This window comes from Porites lutea, chromosome 9 (genome assembly GCF_958299795.1).
Source record: "Porites lutea chromosome 9, jaPorLute2.1, whole genome shotgun sequence".
Taxonomy (NCBI): domain Eukaryota; kingdom Metazoa; phylum Cnidaria; class Anthozoa; order Scleractinia; family Poritidae; genus Porites; species Porites lutea.
In genome coordinates, this window is record NC_133209.1 from 20,841,631 (window position 1) to 20,866,963 (window position 25,333).

Consider the following 25,333-nt stretch of genomic DNA (forward strand, 5'->3'; position numbering starts at 1 on the left):
CCAAAGTAACAATACTGTCCGTGTATTAAACAAAAAACAAAAAGAAAACAAAGAACAAAACAACAGTAACAACAACAAGAAAAAAAAACAGCAAAACATGGCTAAAAGTAGTTTAAGTATTAAAAGTAAATTAAATCAATATATTCTAAGAAACAGATTGCGAATTAAGCAGATATAACTTGAAGTGTTTAGAGAAGCGGTAGTAACAAAGTTTTCAAGCTGCAGTGGAATAGTCTCCCATATTTTCGACGCAATGAAAGAAAAAGTGGAAGCTCCATAGTTATTATTTATTTGTGGCCTATGGAAGTTAAATGCTAAAATCGTCTTCATGACAGCTCTGAAATGGTACAAAACAACTAACTGTGCACTTAGTGTAAGAGCATGAAAAACAAAAACGTCTGAATAGAAAATCATCCTTTCTATGACTGGCTTTCCCAACTTACATCAGCGCAAGCTGAGGAAGATGTTGTGACACCAAGTATTCAAAGTTTGTTTGTTTCTCGTCCGGCCAATCTGTTCCTGCAAGCCAAAGCGACCCAAGACTCTGCAGCTTGGTGATGTAATCTACCAGATCTTGCTCCGAGCATCTGAGTGCATTGCCCCTCAGACTTAATTCAAGTACATTAGGAAGGAACGTAAAGCTCTTCATCAGATCATTTAAGTCCCTTTCATCAAGATTTAAAAATTCAAGGATTACCCATTCCAAGTTGGGGAAGAAACATAGTTGTTTGGTGAGTGAAGAAAGACTACCCCGGAAATCGAATCGACATAAATGAAGTTCCTTCAAATCAGAAGTTTCGTGAAATCCACCAAAAAGTGTTTCCACGTCAGCGACCTCCGAGTTGGCTGGAGATTCTTTGCCTGTTAGTTGCAGAACTCGCAGGGATGAAAGTTTAGGCAGTAGCTTTCCTAGCGCCGCAGCGACAGCTGGTGTCATACCAATACCTTTCAGCCTTAAACTTGCAATCCTCCTGGATGCAATTTTAGAGACAAGGGTGATCACACTCGCCTCGGAACAGTCTGACAAATCGAGAGCAAGAGATGTGGTGTTGCCAAATTCTGCAAGCAATTCAGCGAATTGTAACGCTCCAGCAGATTCCAAGTAACACGTTAGGGCAGAAGACAGGTTATACACCGCCGATAAGGAGATTTTGTTGAAGGTACCTATCTTTAATTCGCACTTACAAGGGTTTGGTAGTTGTTTCAAGATGTCACATGATTGGACGCCAGTTGCACAAAGTTCGATCTGCTGTAAATATTTACAGTTTTCAAACAATGCACTTGCAAGTAATGCATTGTTGTTTGGAATAAAAGTTATAGTTCTTACGAATTTCAAAATCAGCATTGGATCATAATCATATCTCTGAGCTTCCGCAAAAAACAAACTGGCATGGGTAGAACAGGTCAGGTGCAAATCTATGATGTAAATAAAGACTTTGCCGTTAAGGAAACAAAGACAAGCGTTGAATCCACAGCTTCCTCGCAGCTGTTGATGACATTCAGCACCGACAGTTAAAAATTTACTCACAAACGTGTCAAGCCTTTTCAACTCAAAACCTTTTTTGTCAAGAAATTTAAGCCACTCTTGAAGCGACTTGACTTGCGAGATGGAGCCTTTTACCATCATTTGGGGTTCTCGAAACAGAAAGCAGCAATTCAAATTGTTTATCATTGTGGGAAAGCGAAATTGTGTTTTTGTAACCAGGAATGTGCCACCAACAGAATCACAAGTATGCGGTGCAATTTTATCCTTGGATTTAACTTCTTGAAAGCAATTGAGGACCAAGTCGTTGAACCTCCGATGTCGCTCAGTGACGTCACAAAAGGGAACACCTGTGTCCCTTTCTTCGTCTTGTTCTGTGTTGACTTGCAGCGAACAGTCGGATCGTCTAACGAAAGTCAAATGCTTAAACACCGCCTCTGCTCCTTCGTCAGTTAAACCACAAATGAACTGGAACACATTCTGGAAGGCCTCGCATTTCTCTAAGGTATGAACAACCTTAAGTGGACCAAGATTACCTTCAGGAATACAGCATTTGTAATTGATGTACCGAGCAGCCAAAAATTGCTGAATGCTTCTGTCAATGAAGGAAACCATTGTGGTTGGACGCACGCTACATGTATACTCTGCCACTTGAATTAAGCCAATAATGTAGCTGTTTTGATAACGAATACCATCCAAAAATTTCTGCGGAGTATACCCGACCACATGATCATCACTAAGAAGACATTGAAAGGCCACATCTCCAATTTTAGCAAGATCCTCTTCAAAGTGCTGCACTTCGTTAGAAAGGTGGGAATGTTTTCTTTGGATGTAATCTAAAAGAAACTGTACGATCGCAAGAAATAGTTCAGTTTTATATTCAATGAAGCTTTTCAATTTTTCCTCTTTCCACGATGTACTGAAAAAGAGTAGAAGTAACGGAACTTTCGCCAGGTCAAGCAGGTCATGCTCCAACAAATGTTTCAAAAGATCACGTCCGTCTTTGTTGTTCCCAAATAATTTCCTAATAGCGGTTTCTACGTTTTCTATGGAAAATCCTTTGATCTCAACAAACATGACTTTTGCTTTTGATTCCAGAAGCTCGTCAGCTTTGTGACTTTGAGCTGTTATCAACACACAGCAATCTCTCAGTTTTTTCCCGATAAAAATCTTGTAGACATCGGAATCGCGCGAGTCGCATCTACAAAGATACTCTTTATAGCCATCAAATACCAACAAAACTTTCTCCTGATTCTTAGTTATGTAACTCAGAAGGCCTTCTGCCAAGAACATGTTTTCCTCTGCAAAAATATTAGACCTACATATGACATCTCGAAGATCGCGGCATTCTCCAACTTCCCTGAGGTCAATAGCAAGGACTACCTCAAAGTTCTTCAGGGCAGCTGATTTTTCCTCTTCAATCTTCTCAAGTTCTGCCCAGTCTACAGCCAGCTTCTTAACGAAGGTGCTTTTACCGATTCCCATATGCTCTTGCACAAGTATTCTTTTTGGTGTCACACCGTTCATGTCTGCTTTGAACAAGTCACCGTAATGCTTCAGTTTAGTCAGCGATGTACCAGATGAAGTTTCTTCTCTTTTTACCCACGAGAGACAAGTGTACATCTGGTGAATGTCAACAGTAGCTTTCTTGGACCACCCAGAGGTTGGCACCTTGTAATACTCCTTGTAATACTTGGCGAGTTTACTTCGACAAAGTTTCTGATCAAAAGGTTGCTCAGGAGATCGTTCTTATTTCAAACAAAATAGTAAAAAATGATGAGCCATTAATAATAGTATTGCAATAACCGGCTTAAACAAAATCAGAAAGAAGTTAAAAAATGAGCGTGTGTGGAAAAGACTGGAAAAGAAAAAAGGAATTGTCCCCACGCACTCAGAAGAAGAAAAGAATCCATCAGGATGTGAGGCGTTCAAATTATGCCCATAACCCCTTAATCGGTCATTTTTGGTTCCCGTGAATGGGTTGGGGGTCTTTGTGGGCCCCCTACCCTTCTACATTTTCAAAACCGCGCATGGCGTACTCATCTTTTCCAACAGGCGGTTTAACTTGATTGACATAATGGTGTAATTCGATGTCATTGTCACGTCATATTGTTTATTGTATTGGCAGAATCCAAATTCCCCTCAAAACAGTCAGGGCTAGCAGGCTTTATCTCTTCCTGCAAGCTGCATCTCCTATCGTTATGAAAATCACACATCAACTCTTTGGCTCAAAACTATGAGTACGGCTTTCAAATTAATACGTTGCATTCGCAAAAACTTTTGAACAAATGTGCACGCTTCCAACTAGAATCTTAAAATTAATATGAGTGCATTTTTGCATTCTAAATCCATTTGTTGAAAGAACTGATCCAAGTCATCTATGCAATTTTAAGCTATGTGACGAAATAGAGCAAAAAAACTTGCTGCTTAGCAAGAACTCTGAGTGGCCACCATAATGACATTATTTCTACGAAATGTAGAGTTTTTAAAACATAATATGCGTATCACGGAGAGTTTTTTGTATACCGCACGAAGTTTCCGGACGTGGCCATTTTGCTTTAGATATATAAAATGTTTGCAGATAAAGACCTATTTGAATATGGACTTTAATTTAAAAAAAAAAAACATATATATAATTATTCAGAGTTACATTGCCTTTACGTAACTTCATCATCAAATAGGCGAATCTTTGCTGACGTCATTATTTACGTTTTTCTAATTAGCATATGACTTAACTCACAGAAGCCTTGGCCTTAATATATGAAGTAAATCCAAAAGTTGAAAAAGCTGATTAACTTGAGCAATTTGTGCAATTTTCAGCCCTTTGCAAGCCATATTGAAGCAAACTGCGAAATTGCTGGGTGGCAAAAAGTTAATGAGCCATACATTCTGCGTAAAAATTTTGAGGTTTTAAAAGAGAATTTCTACGAAACCATCGGGTATATCGAGCACAAAGTTTCAGACATAATTGAAACTGTTATGTTCTTTCAATAGCGAGAGGTTTTTATTTTATAATATTCATCAGATAATGATGAGCATTTGTAAATAGGGCAAAAAATGTAAACGAAGATTCGCCTATACAATCATAAGCATGCACAAAGTCAAACAAGAGCTGTGACCATGGATTCGCCTATCAGCTAACCTGGATCCAGACTATGAATCCCTTCCAACTTCTCCACTCTCTTGTCTGTCCTGGCAAGGCCCTCCTCAACTGCATCAAGTCGAATCAACGTTCCATCCAAGCATGTAAGTTTCTCCAGTATTTTTTCGGTCTCTTTTCTCTGCAACCTCTGTTCTTCGCCCTCAGACGCACTCAATTTTGACTTTATGTTGGCATGGTCCTCAATGAGTCTTTGTACTTCTTGTTGAACCAAATTAATAAGGTCTTTGTCCACGGCATGTCCCATACACAATCTGCAACCTGCATGGTTTAAATTTGAAAACAATACTGCAACTGTCTACAATTCGCCACTTTAGAAACGATAAGAGAACTGGCCGAGTTATTTTTTACAAAGACTTTTGGTTTTGTTACTCAGGACGCACCGGTCAGCTATTGGCCACTTCTTTTCCTGTCCCCAGTAACAGTCCTACAAGCCTTAAGCCAGTGAACTCGATCCTGTTTCCTTACAGTTTCTTAAGTGGTGAATTGTAGGTTGAATAGGCTAAATATTATTATAATAATAATAATAATAATAATAATAATAATAATAATAATAATAATAATAATAATAATAATTTTAATAATAATGATAATAATATTATTTTTTCAACTTTATAAATATGTACATAATTTACAGAAATATTTGAGGTTAGACAACATTAAGAATTATATAACTCATAAAAATACAATCACTGCGTCAATAACGATTTCCCAAATACATTCGTTGCGGCTCAGAAGCGATCGATAACTCTTGCAGGCAGTCCAGTGAGTAAATTATTAAAGCCATGGCAAAAGAAAAGTATTCGTCTCTGATATTAGAAAGAAAACAAGTTAAAAAGAATAAAATCTCGTATTCCTAAATTTCTAATTCTTTTAAAAAAATCCTAAAAAAAAAAATTAATGTTTTCGATCTGTAAATCTGAGTCAACAAAGTCTAGCTGTCGTCTTCTGGATCTTGAGCCTCTCAAGCACAGTATCACAGAGCGTACGATAATAATAATAATAATAATAATAATAATAATAATAATAATAATAATAATAATAATAAGCACTTTATTTTATACTCCAAAAAATAAATCAGCTGGGTTTAAAAAAACAGCTAGTATATAAGCATATGTGCAGTAATAAAATGTTTCAAGATTGAAAAAAAACAATAATAGTAGTAAAAAAGCGGAAGGACTAATATTTACAATAAAAAGGATGTTAAAAAAATAAAATGAATTAATCTATAATCTACATTCATGCTGTGTTTTGTCTTATTCTTGCAAACACTTAAAGTATGTCTTTCCTTTAAAAGATCCTAAAGTTAGGCGATCAGCCCGTAATTCATTGGGTAGCTCGTTCCAAGCCTTTTCTCCTGTGATTTAAAACGTAGACTGGCCAATAGTGGATTTTTAAGGCAGATGAATTTCTCGTCTATCTCTTAAGGTCCTACCACGGCATTCGGATCTCAAGTTCATATACTTATTAAGTTGCGTAGAACAACGCAGATTTTTTCAACACTAGCTACAAACGCATAAATCTTCGCCTACTAGATAGCCTTAAAATTCCTAGCTAGTTTGTCTCTCATCGTTTGTGAACAAGTCAGGTAGTTTACCCTTAAGATAGTTCTCATAGCTTTGTTTTGTATTCGGTCTCAGTAAAAAATCAGAGTTCTCCTTTGGAACAGGATCCCCATATCATACAAACCGTAATCTAAAAAAGGTAAAATTGTCGCTTTATAAATCGTCAAAAGGGCAGTTGGCTCCAGAGAGGACGAAATCCTATTCATCAGGTTAAGTTTAGGGTAGACTCTGGAGGCGACATAAGACACGTGACTGTTCCAAGATAACGATTTGTCTGACTATCACATCGTGGTACTTAAAGGATCTCTTCTGCTAAAATTCACTGAAATTCAAAATACGAAACTGTTGATCCCACTGAGATTTTACTTTCATGATGTATTAGAGCAGCTGAAAACTATAATTTTCATACAAATTTTCGCTTCAAAAGGGTTCTTGGTTTTGTGATAGGGTACGCTTGAATTTCTAAGCTATTGCGTGACATGGCATTTACATGACGGCCGAGAGGGCTGTCATGCAGGTTAAAAAAGTGACATATTCCGTGAAATTTTGCTATATAAACAGTTAATGCATTAGAAAAAGTATTACTTTAATGTTTATGAGTATAAATTCACGCTTTTGTAGCAAAACTCGGTAGCAGATGTTTCTGTTGGTTTCCGTCCGCCATGTTGGAGCTCACCCAGGTGGGCACCAGCATGGCTTCTCCATACAAATCTCTATAAATTAGGGTAAATCATTTCTTCGGATATCTCGTACACAGAATATTCTTCTGGCCTGAATCTTGGCGAGGGTCTCTGTATATTTACCTCCTTTCATTTCCCAGATTCCGGACTCTATCTACTAAACGGTTTTGATTTTATTTTGATCTATTTTTTAAATGGCGTGACACTGAAAACCAGCGATAGAATCGAATCACCGTAGGACATACGAACCCCCGGGGGGGGGGGGGTACTTTAGGAATTTCGCGCTGGGGATGTGTCGCTGGGACCCTGGAACCCTTATCCTATACCAGAGCTAGTACAGCTAAATTTTGCTACCCTATACTAGAGCAAACTCCCCAAATCCCCCCTATCCTAGAGTAGCTGTTTCCCTAGTTTAGATAAAATCTTCAACCAACTTATCAGTTTCCTGAGAAATGATACCCTCTTCTAGACCCAAACGCTCTGTTTTATATACCCTATCCTAGAGTGAACTGCTTGAAAACCATACCCTTCACGGCGGCACATACCTATATAGCCCAGATGTGGCAGTAACCCCCTCCCCCTGATACGAACATCATTCTGTGGCGGCTGCGACTGCCCTGTGTGATGCAATAACCATTGTCACCGTCTTTTTCGCGTTACAAACAAGACCGTTATTAGTCATATTTAATTCTGTACTCGGCCTCGCCAACGACTTTGGAACTAAGATGAATCTCGGTATCGTCTACAATTAGCGCAACATCAGAATTGTGACATGCTTAAGACATGTTAATTATGTTGATATTAAGTTGGACCCAGGACCGACCCTTACGGGACTCCAAACGGGAGATGTCGAAGTTCAGAAGCGAAGTCTCTACATACAACAAATTGAGAATTCATAAAGTTTCAATTAAGCTTCCACCATTTTCACGGGTGAAAACTGTCTCTACAGAAATCAATAAAGCATTTGTAACTTAAACCTGGCTTTGTATTTTCCCCAAAGCCAATCGACCTCACCCCAATTGAATATCTGAAGAATACCTTTTGTTTTCCAGTCAGTGAGATCATCCAATGTATTCTTTTCATCTGCTGCAGCAAGGCCCAGAAGCCTCACCAACGTCTCCATCTTGGAAAAACAATCAATAAAGAAGGCTTCAGTCCAATCGGTTCGGTTAAAATGACCCCACTTATTTCTTACGTTGTCCCTGACGTCATCAGCTGAATTCTTGATAGCGTTTGTGAAGGGTGCCGGTACAACTTGTGTACATCCTAATAAGCGAAGGGAAGCACTTATATCCAGTGAATTATCAAAATCCGCAAAATGGGCAAGATAACAAGGCAGAAAAATCTTGGCCAAGTCTACTGCGCTGTTGACGTTGTAATTGAACGCTTTCTTGTCCAGATGCACATTGTTATTTATATTTTGGAACGACAGCTTCTTGAGCATGGAATCATTTTTTACTTGACTGTAACTCAATGTCTTAAGAGTACAAGGTGGGGTCAGACTTCCACAGTGAGTATCCAGTTTCGCTACTGTAGCCTCCATTCCCTTCTTGATAGGTTCCAGAAGGACTGGAGAAAGGATTTTGTTCATTGCAATTCCTACGACAATCCATCTTCTCTCCTCATCAGAGATCATCATCTTGGTGCAAAAAATGGACTTGGAGTTATACCTAGAGAAAAGTTACATACTCAGTTTTTTCACGTCGTTAACTTGACTGATATTGCAATTCAGATGTAATTATGATGATTCAGTTACGATTAAGATGGAGCTTAAATGCCAATAGAGCTCTTTTGCTTGTTAGCATTGTTTTCGCAATGAATCCTTGGGAGAATTTGCCCCTTTTTAATCCATAAATGAAGCGCATAAATGCACGGAAAAAGACGAAATTTGAATGAAACCTTTCTCTAAGGAATTATCACAAGACGTGCGTACAACCCTGTAGGTCTATAGAACGTTTTCACTCCCGTGACATCTTTGAAGACTTATTGGAACAAAAGAAAGTGTTTATTTAAGATAAGAGTTCAAATCCCACAGGATTTGTTTGGGACACCAATATGGCCACCGTGACGTCACCTGAAAACACTCCAACACAACAAGTTCAACCTGGACTGTAAAAGGCTTCGGTGAGTAAGTCGAAGTTAGAGATGAGGTTTGTCACGCTATTATGGTGAGTGGCACAAAAGGGGGAAATTATTTAGAGATCTACACACCCTGCTGAATTGTACGGGTCAAAAACAGGGAGATCTTCTACCTCTGCGATAAAAAGAAAACGGAATCCATGACAAATAAACTTTGCGTGGGTTAAAGCATTAAAAGTAGAAAATATCGAATCAGATTCAGCCTACATGCAGGATTCTATTTTAGAAGATGTAATAGTGAAGCCAGGAATGGATAGGTGGGATGAGCCCAGCACGTATAATATAATAACCAAGTAAAACGGAACTGTGAAGGGTGGTTTGAAGAAAAAAAAAATGAAAACAATGAAAAAAACAATGATGTAATGCATATGGTGTTCCTAGAAAATTCAACACAATTAAAAAAAAAAAAACAATGAAAACAATGAAAAACAATGATGTAATGCATATGGTGTTCCTAGAAAATTCAACACAATCAGCTTCTTCAAATTACCATTAGGGAGATTTAGACAACGTACCACAACGTGAAAACAGTGATTTAGGGGCGCGAGGATGTAAGAACGAAAGAATTGGCCTATGGCAGATCAGCAAATTGAACACAAGTCGCGTTCAGTCCTTTCCGTGCGTTTTCCTGTTCTCACGTCTTGCCCAATTTCCTTGGAATTTAGTTGAACTTCAGTCAAGGTCGAGAGACAGTAAAGAATAATAATAATAAAAGTCTTAAGAAGTAAAGCTAAAAATGTACCAGACAGATTCTCTTAAAAACAAGTAATCGTACTCTGACAACTAACATTTTAAAAAGCAATAATAACGACAATAATCATCCAAGTTTATAATTTCATTCACAGAAATATCACCTCATTAAAGTTGCCCACTGTAATTGCTTTTCATTATTGTTCCTTTATGGACTGTGGCGTGTGCAGAGAAAATTAATGGCAACTCAATGTGGCCGAAGGAAGGATCACATACATTCTAGCCACTTTGAGATCAAGACAATTGACACTGAGCAGGTAATATAATCACCGGTGTTCGACGATGTTTGTCGGTTTTGTTTCATGCAAATTCGCGCTACAGAATTGTCAGAATACTGGAACCACAGCTGAAGAACTCTTTGGACTTTCTACCTTTTATAGTGCCAAATAAAAAGCTCATATGCCCCAGCTATGAATTGCACTGAAAGACATGCCCGTAGAAGCTATATACGACGTATGAGAGTACCCAAAAAGAGCCGGTAAACGACAACACCGGGACAATACCAAACAATCGAAGGCTAAGAATTGTACAACGACAGGAAAGAAATCACTGATAGAGCATTTAGCTGTTTTGCTTTAGACAGATCCGTTAGCTATACGGTACGAAATGTATGACTACACCACAGCTCATTGGTAAGGCTCGAGACGTCATGTGTAGAACTCACGTTGCAAAGAACTCTGACGGGGCGGAAGTGATTCGATTCGTTCAGAGCTCAAATCTTCTTCAAAACGAAAGAAGAACCTGCAATATATAGCTTTTCGTCTGGCACTGACTGATATTAAGATTCTACATAAAGTATTACCATGCCTTGAATTTAAGCCTACAAACCAGGCTTTTCCACCGTAAACGTAGATTACACTACTCCAAATCAGATTGAAGACGAAACCAATCTTTCAAGGAATTGAGTCTAACACAGATTGTAGTAACCAATACCATATTTGGCAGGGGAGCGCCTGATGTGTCTTTCTCGGAAAACCTAGACCTGGAGGGAGGATTAGGCAGTCTTTCCATGATTCGATTTCCGTGCGGCAATTTTTCGCGGTTTTCCACGTGTAACGTGGCTATTTTGGATGTATTGTGAGCGTCGGAGATAATTTTTCGGCCTTTCAAAAGAGCTTGTTTGACGGCTTGAAGTGAGTTTGTTTTGTTTCATTCCTTTTGATTGGCACTAAATTGATATACTGAGCGATTTTTCAACGCTATTAATGTATAATTAAATGCCTAATTTTACGACAAAGAGGGCTGAATTTTAATGATGACTTAATATCTGGACAAATTGTCAATTCATTTGGTCAGGGAAAGTGTACATTTGACCGTCAGTCTAGCAATTTAAAAAACTATGCCTCTGGCAACCATGTCTCAACAAGCTCATGCATGTTGAGATTGAAATACTGATCACCTTCAACGTTACTTGTATGTGGACATTTCATACAAAATCACTCTTGCATGAGTATTTGTTTCTCATGCATGTACACAAATAACTATAAACACCTTGATTCATAAACGATTTGGTATTTTTACAGTGATAATTTAGTGCTAATGAGAGTACCCCATATTCAATAATCAGGAATCATGATCACTTTCATAGTTCTCCTCAACTGCATCCTTAATAACATAGTCTGAGCCCATGTTTAAGTGTAAGTGATTATGTTTACACCTTTGCTGTTACAAAAAATTAGTTGTCAAGTGTGATAACGTACTACAACAAGTGCAAACACTCTCTTGCAGTAATTCTCCTAACAATAATTTTTTCCTCTAATTACCAGCATTTACTTGTCATTTTCACTGTAGCATTATCTCCTACTATTTCATCCACTCACTACTAATGAGACACTTCACAAGTGGCTAGATATATGTGATCCTACCTTCAGACACATTGAGTTGCCATTCATTTTCTCTGCACACGCCACTGTCTATAAAGGAACAATAATGATAAACAATTACAATGGGCAACTTTAATGTGATGATATTTCTGTGAATGCAATTATAAACTTGGATAATTATTGTCGTCATTAAATCAATGACTAAAACAAGTCAACTTAATAATATAACTAAATAATGATATACCATGGTGGGTGCCCTGTGTTAAAAAAATATCAATTCCTTGTTTTTTGCCATTATTTTGATGAAAATCACATGAAAGACATGTAAATGAAAAAATATGTATATTATCACTATTGAAATCAATCACAAAAACAAGTCAACTAAATGATCTAGCAGGAAAATCCAAGGAAGATGTGTTCAGACGGGTACTCCGTCCCAAATGGCCTTTCAAGATGGCGGCTTGAAGAGATCTTTACATCGACTGTAAGTATCTACTAGAATTGCCGTTTTTCATGCAAAATTGTGTCAAGTTTTACTCAAGAGGTTTGAGTGAAGTTTTAACCTCTTCTTGGTGATGAATTTGTTATCTAAAGCAGCGAGAAAGGGAAAGAAAGGAGAAGTAAGCATGTTGAAGCAGACCAGACTCAGAAAGACAGGACTAGTGCATTTTCAAGGAGCGTTCTATAAATGATAATGCCGTTAAACCAATGGGTTTCTCAGATCCTCTCTTGTCGATTCTTACCCTTGGCAAATCCCAGCTAATATCATCTTGGTGTGCAGAAACGAGCTGAAACTCACTAATCACGATTAGACTGAAATCGTGCTTATCTTCTCGATGTACCGTACTCGTCCACTCTTCAGCGACTTCAATATGGGTAATGCAAGGCTGACAACCACCTCCAGCAAAGCCAGGAGTCTGGGAGTAGTATTTGATGACAACTCAGTTCAGGAACTTATCAAAGATAAGAAAGTATCTCACACAGGTGTCTAGCGAAATTGCTATGCATTTTTTATTACATCTAAAATAGATTATTGCAATTCCTTGCTCTGCGGTTTTAGAAAAGTGGAGTTGAAGAAACTTTTAATAATATGTTCAGAACACTGCCCTCAGAATCGTTACTGAGACTCGTTAACTAGAACACATGGTCAGCGGGCAGCGAGCAGGATGGCCGCGTTTTCTTTTCTGCTAGACTTCATTTCATTTTTCTATTTTTTTAAATGTTTTTTGACTTAATTTTTAACAAAAAAACATAAGAACTAAGTTTTATAATTTTGCCTGTACTTTTTTTTTCTTATTAAAAACTACAAGTTTTTTGCTATACGTAACTGCAAGGGGCACAATCACAGTTTATCTAGACGTGACCCTTTCCTCTCCTTCCGATATACAATGTTATTTAATTTCACTCTATATATCTAATTCTGTACTATCCTCTGCTAAGGTTTGGAGAAACAAATAAAATGAAATGAAAATGAATTACGCCTATTTTATTTGACCTTCACTGGCTTCCTGTTAGTTGTTGTGTGGTTTTTAAATTTCTTTTGTCAGTTTTCAAATCACTTAATAACCTTCCACCTAGCTATCTAGCGGACAGACTTAGTTATCAAAGACACTGCAGGAACTTGTGGTCCGCATCTCAGCAGCTGTTAGAACAACCTCGAAAACTCACGAAAACTTAGGGGGACAAGGCTTCTTCAGTCTGCGCCCCTAAACTGTGGAACTCACTACCATTTTAGATAGATTTGCGCAAGTCAGCATCCTTAGTTAAGTACTGAAAACACATCTCAAGGTTTTGTGCAATTTTTAGAGAGTAAGTCAGTTTTTTTGTAAAACGTCTTTAATATTTGCACATCAAAAAATGGCTAAAATCAAGGGATTGCAATTTTCAGCACAGGGACCCATCATGGAAGATTGTTAAAGAACTTCACCGAGCAGTTGCTGCAAATCCTGAAGACATAGCTGTGGGCACCGATCCTAAAGTTGACTAACATGCCCTAAACTACAACCATGCAAAGTCAGGTGCTTTTGTCCGCTCTGTATACCTATACTTATATTATCAATTTTAACCAGTACCAAAATGAACTCAGTATAGTCATTCATGATTCACAGAATGTGAAGCAAAAATGTGGCTTTCGATAACAAATTTATCACCAAGAAGAGCTTAAAACTTCACTTTAACCTGTCGTGATTCAAATTGTACACAATTTTGCATAAAAAACGGCAATTCTAGCAGATACGCACAGGCCATGTAAAGACACCTTCAAGCCGACATCTTGAAAGGCCGTTTGGGACTGAGTACGCATCTGAAACATCTTCCTTGGAATTTCCTGATATATCATTTAGTTGACTTGTTTTTGTCATTGGTCTCAATAACAATACAATTTCCTTTTTCATTTGCAAGTCTTTCATTTGATTTTCATGAAAATAATGGCAAAAAACAAGAAAATTTATATTTTAGCACAGGATACCCACTATGGTAAATCATTATTGCTATATCATTAAGTTGACTTGTTTTAGTCATTGGTTTCGATAATAATAATCAGTAGTAATACAGTTTCTTTTTCCATTTACATGCCTTTTATGCGATTTTCATCCAAAAATGGCAAAAACAAGGGATTGCAATTTTCAGCACAGGGCTACCATCATGATAGGTTGTTAAAGAACTTCACCGAGCAGTTGCTGCAAAGCCTAAAGAGGTAGCTGTGGGCACCGATCCTAATATTGACTAACATGCCCTAAGCTACAACCATGCAAAGTTTGGTGCGTTTTTTTTTTGCACCAAGCCACCGGACTATAGGGAGATTTAGACAAAACGGTGCGCGCAAATGTTAAAACGTTGAGCAATGGTACATCGGCAAATGAGGACCGGAAGTCTCGCTCCCTTTAGCTTTTCGTGTCTGGCCTAATTTTCTTGGAATTCAGCTGAAATTCATTCAAGAGGGACAGCAAAAAATAATAAAAAAATATGTATAAAAAATGAGCTGAAAATGTCCTAGATCGGGTCTCTTCAAAGAAGATAAATCGTCTGAATGGTATTCTAACAACAAAATTTTCAAACAGTAATAATACTTCATAGATATATCAAAACAATGAAGTTGCTCGTTATGATTGTTTTCCATTAGTATTTCTTTATAGATAGAGGGGTGTGAAGAGAGAATAAATGGTAACCCTCGATGTCTGAAGGCCGGCAGAATCACATAGCCACTTGGAGACCATTTCACCTAACTGCGGGTAATCGCATTTGGAGCTATTTGGTCAACGATGATTACGGGTACCCAATACTGCAATACCGTACAAAAAAAATGGTAAATACCGAAATACCGTGTCGAAAATGAACGAAATACCGATACCGCATTTATGATCGGTGACGCCTACTTAGTGACTACTTAATTTTGTATCCATCTCGCATTTTTTTTTTTATCTGAGCTTGTATACACCAGAAATGAACCTCAGCCTTAGCGAGAAAACGTGAGAAGATCTCGAATTCATCGGTACAAAGATTGAAAAGCCAGTTGATTGGATGCCCTACCAATTTTATCATAGAGTAACTGCCAGAAATTGTGTTTTCATTTACCGTTAATTCTAAAGTCTTCCAAATATTGACCTACATTAGACAGGAGAGGCCAAATGAACAGTACCGCAATACCGTGATGGATCTTCTTTTCCCGAATACCGTTAGCCAGAAGGACGAAAAACCTCAACCCGCGGGGCTGGATGATACCGCAATACCGCACATTAAAATCAAAATTACCGAAATACCGCTTGCAAAAAGGCTCAATACGGCACTATCGTAAACCCCCATGTCCCCCTCTTTTAAGAACGTTGGATTTATTAAAATGATAAATCGCAGTAGATACTTATGTGAATAAATAACAGAGGAAACCCAAGTTAGGGAAATTCTTCTACCAAGGGACATCAATTGCTGGAGTTTTATCTATAATTCGATTGCAGAGTCATTATTCAGACACCCACATGTTAACCTAAAATATAAGAAATAGTTGAACCTCTCCTTTGGGACACCTCTATTCAGGAGTCACAAAATTTGGTCCCGGAGAAACGTCCGCATAATCTTTGTATCTGTTACCTCTATTGAGGGGACACCTCTATTCAGGGTAAAGAGACATGTTTTTTGAGAACCGAAACTAGGGTTTGACCTCCATTCAGGGGGCACCTTAGCACTCAAATCGTGACTAACCACAAAGAGGGTCGATATCTTTAAGTGAACACTAATCACAATGAAGGCAGCCTTCACAAACTGAACATTCTCACTTTATATCGATGAAATGCACTTGTGTGAATTTAAGGTATAATGTCGCAGAGATAAGCTAATGATGAATTGTTTTATGTTGTCTTTGTTGGTTTAAAGTTAACAAACCCCAGCCCAACCTCTCTATTCACGGAACACCTCTTTTGAAGGGACATTTGTCTCAGTCCCGGGAGTGTCCCCTTAACAGAGGTTCAAGTGTAGTTCAGGCCCCAGTTGTTCAAACGTTGGATAGCGCTTTCCACCGGATAAATCACTATCCAGCGGATAGCGTAATTGGTTTCCCTAATACTTATCCGCTGGATAGTGATTAATCCGGTGGAAAGCGCTATCCAACGTTTGGACAACTGGGGCTAGGTGGATAGCGCTATCCGATGGATAAATCTCTCTATCCATTGGATAACGCAATTAATTCCCCTTATACTTATCTGCTGGATAGTGATTTATCCGGTGGAAAGCGCTATCCAACGTTTGGACAACTGGGGCTAGGTGGATAGCGCTATCCGATGGATAAATCTCTCTATCCATTGGAAAACGCAATTAATTCCCCTAATACTTATCCGCTGGATAGTGATTTATCCGGTGGAAAGCGCTATCCAACGTTTGGACAACTGGGGCTAGGTGGATAGCGCTATCCGATGGATAAATCTCTCTATCCATTGGATAACGCAATTAATTCCCCTTATACTTATCTGCTGGATAGTGATTTATCCGGTGGAAAGCGCTATCCAACGTTTGGACAACTGGGGCTAGGTGGATAGCGCTATCCGATGGATAAATCTCTCTATCCATTGGATAACGCAATTAATTTCCCTTATACTTATCCGCTGGATAGTGATTAATCCGGTGGATAGCGATATCCAGCGCTTGAACAACCGAAGCCTAACGGCTAAGATAAAAAACCAATCGTGGGTTAACCTTTAACCCAGTGTTGAACCAGGATTAAAATAACTAATCTTTTTTTTTTTCTTTTATAAAACCTCTGTATACACGTTTCCCTCTTTTGTCTTTCTCTGCCAATCACATTTTTATCTTACTATTTTATCATTTTTAAAAATTGTAACACCAAATTCATAGTGGCGGATCCAGGGAAGGGCTCCCGCCTTATTTTTAGACCAAACTGAGGCCCGAAGAGACCGAAACCTTTTCGTTTTTTTTTTAGACCGGCCCCGCTCCTTATCTCAGGATCTTGATGACCGCCCCCCCCCCCCCCCCACCCCACCCATAATCTGAAGGTCTGGAACCGCCACTGAAATATTTTTACCCAGCTTTTCCAAGAATTTGATGAAGGTAAGTTTTGCCTTTAAAGCGAAATATTGGGCAATCAAAAATCTTCCCAAAACCTGTTTCAACCTTGCAATCCATTTAAAAGTAAATGCAAAGATCCTCGCAGTTGAAGACGCAACGTCCGCATTCCACAATTCCAGTATATGAAATTTGAATCAGTTTATTATTCCATTTAAAAATATAAACACACACTGACCGACGGCCAAGGACTTCTTTCGGGGGAGTTTATTTTGCTACTCTTCAATATCTTTATAGTATAACAATATTTTCCTTTAAATAAATAACAACGAGTTTCTCGGTTCAAAATCTTAACGTAAGCTTGCAACTGTACACTAACAATAAATTTTACAGCAAATACAGAGTAGGGCGTTAGCCCTGAAAACGCTCAAAATAAGGCTGTCCTTATCAAATAGAAGAAAAAGACTCAACCAGAAATTTAAAGTTATTTCAACAATGAAAACAAAAATATAAATCAGATCTCTATAATAAAATCAGATCTCTGATTAAACTAATTAATACTTGGTAAATTGTCCAAATGAAATGGTCAAACGGATTTTTTTCCATTGCTAAAATTGAAAATGTGGGAATTAACGATTCAAAATCAAGATAAATGAAAATGTCTTTGAATTACCCAATCAAATAAAACTTCCATAGAGAAGATTATCAATAATTTTTTACTATACAACTCTTCCAAATATATATGTCATCAGTATTTACCTGAATTTTCTTTCATGGATTACAGTTTCTGTCTCCCTTCTTTTACTACCTGTTTATGAATTTTTCAACGTAGTTTTTTTTTTTTCTTTTAAAAATGGTTTCCTGTTTTTGCCTCGTTCAATTAGTTAGTTGGTTCTTAATCATTAAGAGCGCAACGGTCTTGGGAATATTATCAAATACACACCAAACAAACCAAACAAACGAACAGTCAAAAAGGAGAAACCAAGCATTCGAACAAATACAAGAAATGGGCGGCAGGTACCTAAGTTCGCAGCTGCAGAAACGTGTTAATGGGGAGCTTTAGCATTGACGAAGACGGCGACCAGTTCAAGCTATAACCAGTTGCAAAAATGATTGGCACACTGTATAATGTTTAAAGCCTAAAATGGTGTCTACATTGTGGTTCAATTTTATCCTTGATTTAAATTTTATTTGCCTTTGTTTATCATACATTACCATATCCCAATGGAAGGATAAAACTGAACCACAACATCTATAAGTTAACAGACTTCGCACGCCACTGTTATTAAAGTTGTAAGGATTCCCAGATTTATCTAACTAATCTGAGTATCAGGCGTTTTCGGCAGAAAGGGCGAAGAGGGGAGAGAGCGAAGGGAAAGATACCTCCTCTAGCCCCTCCACCTCTCCTCTCAAATCTCAGATTTGCTCTGTCGTAACCCCTTAGGAAGGCCTCATTACTCAGGCAAGATTGAATCCAAAACTTGCAGGGACAACCATGGAAGGGAAGAGGGAGGAAACGCAATTGTACTCACGACACACTGAAGTAAGAAACCTAGATTTTCTGCAAGAGTGTCCAAACTATTTTGCAAGTGTTTGTTGCCCTTGCGCATCAGTTCACAGACCTTTGTCAACTAACGCTCCACTGAAGCTCATGAGGAATGTGTTGCTAGCCCTGTGATTACCCGGTAGTGGTACAAAATAGTGTTGAGTTCACACTTTGGGTACCTGATGTGTCACTGTGTATAGGATCCATGTTGCCCTGTCAGACGCCACTTTAACGCGTGAGCAAAGAGAAGCAAGAAGTTATGGATATGAAAAACAGCGGAGAGAAACCGAGTATCTACTTTAGCGTCCTTCAATTCGGTTGGTCGTTCGTATTAGAGGCAGCGCGCTCGGGAACCAAGTGTGAACCCAAAACTAACCCTAAGTTATAGGGATACCGCAAACACAATAAATGGCAATTGTTCCGCATCGTTTCAAACCTTTCGGCAGACACCAGAGGACGTTTTTCTTTTCCCTTGCCCTTCAACTTCAACTAAAATCAAAACGGCATAAAATGTAACTTGAAAACTGGGCTTCAATGTAAAAGGCCACAATACCATATACCTCAAATAAGAAATCAGATCCTGCACAAAAACAACTTAAGACAATTACTTCTTAATGAGCAACCTTTCCATTTTCTATTGCATGGCTTTCTTTGCCAGCAGTAGCCGTGACAGGACGATGAACATAGTCTCCATCTTCCTGTGCTTTCTGCCATTTCTTTCTATTGGACAGAACTGTGTCCAGCACCACTTGAGTCTCCGGTAACAGAGAAGACAATAACCTAGAAGGTTAATTTCAAAAGTTTTCAGTTTTTGGGAGTTGGAGGGTGATGCAGGGGTATCGCCCCGCCCCCATGTTAGAACCTCCAGAACCCCCGCTAACCGGAATTCGGGAAATTTTTGCTTGTGAAATCGGCACACCGAGAAAATTTCGCTGGTAGAACCTGGAATCCTGGGTTTTGGAATCTGGAATACAGCTCAAGGAAACCGGAATCCCACTAACGATTGGAATCCAAAATCCAAGACTTACATTCCCTTACATGGGGGGAAAGGGTGCCATTTGCACAGGATCCTCTGGCTTTATCAGTGGGGTGCCAAAAGTAACCATCATTAGCCTAAGGCGATGCATTTTTTTTTTCTGTTTTTGTTGTTCCAACAGATCGAAGAGAAAAGGCGGACTGAAAGCCGTCTTAGCCAGATTGCCAGTGTCGACTTTCGTGAGTAGAAAAATACTGCAGGGATGAACTTTAGTTCAAACATTTTTTCTAAGTCCCAGGAAAACGAAAAAATGGACTTTCCGGATAGAAATATTCATAGGAAGAGTAGAGCAGGAGTTCTGATATTCTTTACATTACCAGCTAACCTGTACACTGGAACTGCTATCGCATCGAGGAAATCGATCTGCAACTTAGGAATGCATGCTCGCTCTCTGTCCATCATTTCAATTGGGGTGATCCCCATGCCTTTTTCCTGTGAAGTAAAAAAAAGAGAGGGGAATTGGCAAACAAACAAAGTGTGGATAATCCCATGCGAACTGGTTTGGACAAAAGAACAGAATGGAGATAAAATCAGATAGCAACAAGTAAAAAGTTGAGAAAAAGAAGGCCAGCCTAGAATAAATATAACAGTACATATCAAGCTATACTCTGAAATTGTTTTCTTTTTCTCAGTTTCAAGATCCTTAGAATATTTACATTTGTCGCCAGTAACAATGAGTGGCAAAGCGACCAGACAGAGGTCAGAATAAAAAACAAGAAATTTAATTTAAAGCACCAACTAACAAATTCTCACACCGTTTCATTTACATAATTACTTGGTCAAAATTTCCCGACACTTTGGTCTGATGAAAAGCACCGAACGCCTGTCGCCCGGCCAATTCAGGGTCCCCGCTTGACTTGCGAACGAATACTCACCATGTCACCCTGTGAGAAGAACTCGGTGTAAATCAGGTCCTACAAGTAACAAATCAAGCAGGAAAATAAATTACCAACAGAATGATAGTCGCCAACACCCTTATTTAAGCTGCTTATTGGCTACCAAGTGAATTTGGACTGGCAAGGATGATAAGCGCGCTAACCTACCGCAGAAGTGGCCTTAGTTCGAGTCCCAGAGGCGACGCTGTAACATGATAAGTGGTAGCCTGGTCCCTAGACATCTTATCTTTCCGTGTTGTCCGCGTGAAGTCTGGGAAAGGGTGGGCATGAGTTCTCCTTCTCGTTCTGGTCCCAGTTGTTCAAAAGAAGGATTGCGTTATCCACCGTATAAATCCTTATCCAGTGGATAGTGCAATTGGTTTCCCTAATACGTCCGCTGGATAGTGATTTATCAGATGGATAGCGTTATCCACCTTTTGAACAACTGGGGCCTAGGCTCGTTCTTTTGGGTGAGATCACCGCGCGAGAGTAGAACCCAGTCCGGAAAGCCTCGGGTCTAAGCTGGAAATGGGAGTTGAGTTTATTCTTGTTTCTCTTCACGCTACCACTGGGATTTTTCATTTAATGTTATTAACGGCCTCTAAAAAACCTGATTTTGTTTATTTTTGGTATTTCAGTAGGAAACAGAATCAGACATCTACCGCTGTTCTCCTTGTTCCCTCCCAGTTTTTCGTTTGATCAGAGAGATCACTGGCTGTCATCATAAGAAACAGAAGGAGAGTGTGATGGTCTGCAGAGTCAGCATTGAATCCGTCTGTGGACAAATATACAGAGAGGTGTGATCGAGGATAGTTACACATCTTATACAGCTGTGCTTTTAGTTTAAGTTATGCAGTGTTAGGGAATGTAATTCAGAACTGCAGAATAGACGAAGACTGCGCGTTAACACTAGGGATAAATGAAAGCCAAAAGACGGCATACACCTTACAAAATGGTGGCAATATTACTTTCCTTTAATTTTAATAATATTTATATTACTTTCCTTTAACTCAGGGCACCCAACAACTGTTTTCCCTAAAATATCTGTTCGGAGAAGCAAATACTGCCTTGAATTTTCTGTTGCTCGAGGACGGCTAAAAATTTCTGGATTATCGTTCCATCCATGTACAATTTTCGACGTTTATCTAATAATTTGGTAATGCGTTAAACTGCATCTAAAACTGCTTCTAAAATTTTCGGGGAAAATAATACTGAAGCCCTTGTAATTTCGAAAGGACTCAAGTTCCGCTAGGATGACCGAACAGATACAAATTTTATAGCGCCACTTGGAATGCATTTCTAGAGATGTAAAAGTACTCTGGGTAGCCTAAAAAGTGTTTGCAGTGTATTTAGGAGGAAATCGTCGCTGGGTGCCCCTGCTAACTTCCCCTCAACGGCAACTGCGGAATGATAATTAACGTTTACTCAAGACGAGACATTGGATACCTATTATGCGATGAAGAAAAAAGAAAGACCGAATTTGCCACCATCTTAGAATAAGTGTATGGACGGGCAAAACTGCAGAAGGAGAAAAAGTTGGAGAGTAGTGAAAAGAGAAATTTGCATTGAAGTCTCTTCTACCTGAATTTTAAAGCCTGAAAGTGTCCCACGATAACAGTAAACCGAACGAATCTAATGATCTCCTCAGCTCACCTTTCGCCATTTTCTTGATGTCATTGAGGATTTTCAAATGATGAGCGAGGTCTGTTGCCAAAATGATATCACGGATGAGACCAAAGACTTCTTCGTAGTCCTAAAGGGAAAGGCAAATAACGATCTTATAATCAAATGAAATGGTGCTGCAATCTCGTCCCTAGAGCGTCTGTTCTTCTCTCTTGAGTCCGTTTTCGAAAAGTCCGTGGTTTCTTGGTGTTGGTGTTCAATCACCAAATGACAAAATACAAAAGATTGAAAAGATACTGAACAATAACCACACCATAACGCAATTTCTAACCAACAATGGTTTCCGCAACACCAAGAAATGTCCAAAAGTCTCCGAGAAAGCTGTTCACGGTGCTTGCACTCAAGCTACAAAGTTCAAAAGTTTTCAATAGAAAGTAATCCAATAAAGCTATCGGTAAACGAAACGGTGTGGAAAGGTTTATAACCTTGGACCCGCACTACTAACCCTTGAAATATAGCTACAGGCGAGAAACGTTGCCTGGAACAGTCCTGGAGTTTCGAGAAACGGGTCCCAATGATCCCTTATTGGTGGGACGGAAACGAGAGACTCCGCTGAATAATCGTTGGACTGTTAAAAACGTCTGAATTCTTGTTACATGTAAAACAACCAGAACATAAAATAATTCAGGTACGGGGCAACTTCGATATGATCATCTGAGCCACGTGAAGGTCTAAGCGCTTGTAGGGCAGTTATTATAACACGCTCCACGGAACGAACCCGTAACGTCGCGCTCTGTAGACCAGAGCATTACCGACTGAGCTTTTGCTGACGTGGTTAAATGAATACCCAGACGACGCAATGAAATCTCACCTTTCCGGTTAAATTCTTGAAAATATTACAACCTTCTGAGTTGAGGATGCACATGGTTTGAGCAAAATGATGTCTCTGCAAAATAGCAAATAAAGTAAATGCTAGTCGGTTTTACATACAGTAAATGAGGCGACCATTATTTTTTCACGGCATAAACTGAGCTTAAGTACGTGTACACAAAACATTCAAGTCGAGTCTGCTTTTCTGAGTAATATTACAAGACGAGTCACACCGCCGTCCACTCCATTTGTGTTTGAAAATCAAACTGGCTGAGCTGCCCAACGATCACCAACAAGAGCAATCAGAGCTTAAAGATGTCTTTCAAGACTATTTAACTGGTGAATCACCTTTAACTGCGATCAGTTTTAGTGAAAGTTAGAATTCATTGTTTGCTTTATTGTAATATGGAGATTTTTTTTTACCAATCATGCGCGCGATAACGTATGCAATTTGAGGTCAATTACACCAAATTGCACCATCGCGTAATTTCGGAAGTCTTGGTGGGCGTAGGAGAAAAAGGAAGAAAAAAACAACTATAAACAAACAAAAACATCAATAATAATAACAACAACAATCATACGGCACGTACCTCTAATACAGAACCCTTCGAGCTATAAAGCGCTGCGAGTGTTGATCCCTGAAAACAGTTAAAAAAGCGAACGCAATTGAGCAGTAAACAAAAGAAAAATGCAAACCAAACAAAACAAAAAGCAAACAAACACATTTTTAGTTTAAAACGAATGGCACATAATAGGACAGAACCAGTAATTTCACCTACCGAAGACACCTGGAAAGAATTTGTGGTGCCCCTGTGGTCAATATCATGACACAGGCAGGCCACAAACAACGCCAGCATTTCAACATCTCTGTCAAATAGAAAAAAAAAAGGCAACAGCGTGTTTAAAAGAGACGTTTGAATTTCCCTCTTTAGAAATATACTTGAACTGTGCAACGGCGGCGTAGCACACCACATAAACATTAGTTCTTTACACTGTTTAAAGCAATAAGGATTGCCCAGACTGTCTCAACTTTCAATAGTCGTCTTCAAAGGTGTTCAGGCGATCGCGTCTCATGGGACTATGCGGACGATTAGGGCGATCGCAACCGCCTGCATACAACTGGAGTCTCGCCCCATGTAAGCTAATCCGGATTCTGGAATTGAGGAAACGTCGTTTGAGGAATCCAGAATCCGGGAGATTTCTGCTTGTGGAATCCGGAATCCGGAACTTTGTAAATCCGGAATTCATCTCAAGGAATCCATAATCCAAGTTCCACTGACAAAAAATCCGGAATCCAGCACCTGGAACCCGGAAGCCACAACGTGGAATCTAGAATACAAGACCAGTTCGGATTATTATGGGGCCAGAAGTCTGTGCGTAAGCTGATTTCCCTATAATTGTCGGATCACCTTGGCCGTCCACTGAAAATCGCTTTAAACAAAAAAAACGAGACCATCGAGAAATCAAGGCGACTATTTGGACATCAGGGTTAGGATGTACGGTCTCACTCAGACTGCTTACCTTAAGTTGTTGCTTATCTTTGCATTCTTGAAGAGAAGGTAACAGAAATGAGCCACAGTGAAAGCGTGACTCCAGTTGTGATACGGGGGATTCCTGTAACCCTTTCTGACCATCAGCAAAAATCTGCAAACAATATTTTTACAACAACTTAGTGACTTCTTGCGCATTGATTGGTTTGCTGTGGTGACAAACACATTTGTACTGGAAATTTCGTAAAGATACTGTAACAATATTTGTTAAAGTGCAGTTTGGCAGCATACTTAGGATTATCAAACTCCAGTGCCCTTTGTCCTGGGAAGGAGACGCACGAGTCATTAAGCAACTCCTCGAGTATTCGCTTGCAAACGAGAAAATATCAGCATAATCGTGGTTTAGTAATTTAAGTGTTTGGGTTCTGGCATGAGAGGATGTTCGAAATATGATAAGCGGAAACCCAGGGTTTGTTACCATGACAACTTGAATGTTCCGCTTACAGTTAATTCGAGGCTAATCAAGCTTCGAACATCTTGGCTCACTTGGTTTCTCCCTTCATCTTATCAAAATAATGACGCTTTGGGGCTTTGGTTTCTTTATGACAGTATAATCTATCAAATAGGAAGTAGTCCACCACTGCGTCCTTCCCTCCCAAAAAACGAGCGAACAAACAAACAAACCAGAAGAAAAATAACAAGGACCTAAAGAGGCTTTTTATCAACGTTTTGCTACCACTTTAGTTTTTCTAGCAGACACTGAATGAACATGGAAATCGCGATAA

General features: G+C 39.0%; 1 protein-coding gene across 2 annotated transcripts in view; it reads right to left on the minus strand.

The window, feature by feature from the left end:
- Positions 1–17,363: 17,363 nt before the first annotated feature.
- LOC140947814 (cGMP-dependent 3',5'-cyclic phosphodiesterase-like) overlaps positions 17,364–25,333 on the minus strand; it is a 39,626-nt gene continuing 31,656 nt past the window's right edge. For both annotated transcript variants that reach the window (XM_073397014.1, XM_073397015.1), the window contains 9 exons: positions 24,580–24,702; positions 23,838–23,925; positions 23,649–23,696; positions 23,060–23,134; positions 22,219–22,318; positions 21,228–21,340; positions 20,566–20,604; positions 20,016–20,122; positions 17,364–19,434 (listed from right to left, as the gene is read on the minus strand). In XM_073397014.1, coding sequence (XP_073253115.1) covers positions 19,266–19,434; positions 20,016–20,122; positions 20,566–20,604; positions 21,228–21,340; positions 22,219–22,318; positions 23,060–23,134; positions 23,649–23,696; positions 23,838–23,925; positions 24,580–24,702 — 862 coding nt within the window. In that variant the 3' untranslated portion in view covers positions 17,364–19,265. The remainder of the gene's footprint in view (positions 19,435–20,015; positions 20,123–20,565; positions 20,605–21,227; positions 21,341–22,218; positions 22,319–23,059; positions 23,135–23,648; positions 23,697–23,837; positions 23,926–24,579; positions 24,703–25,333) is intronic.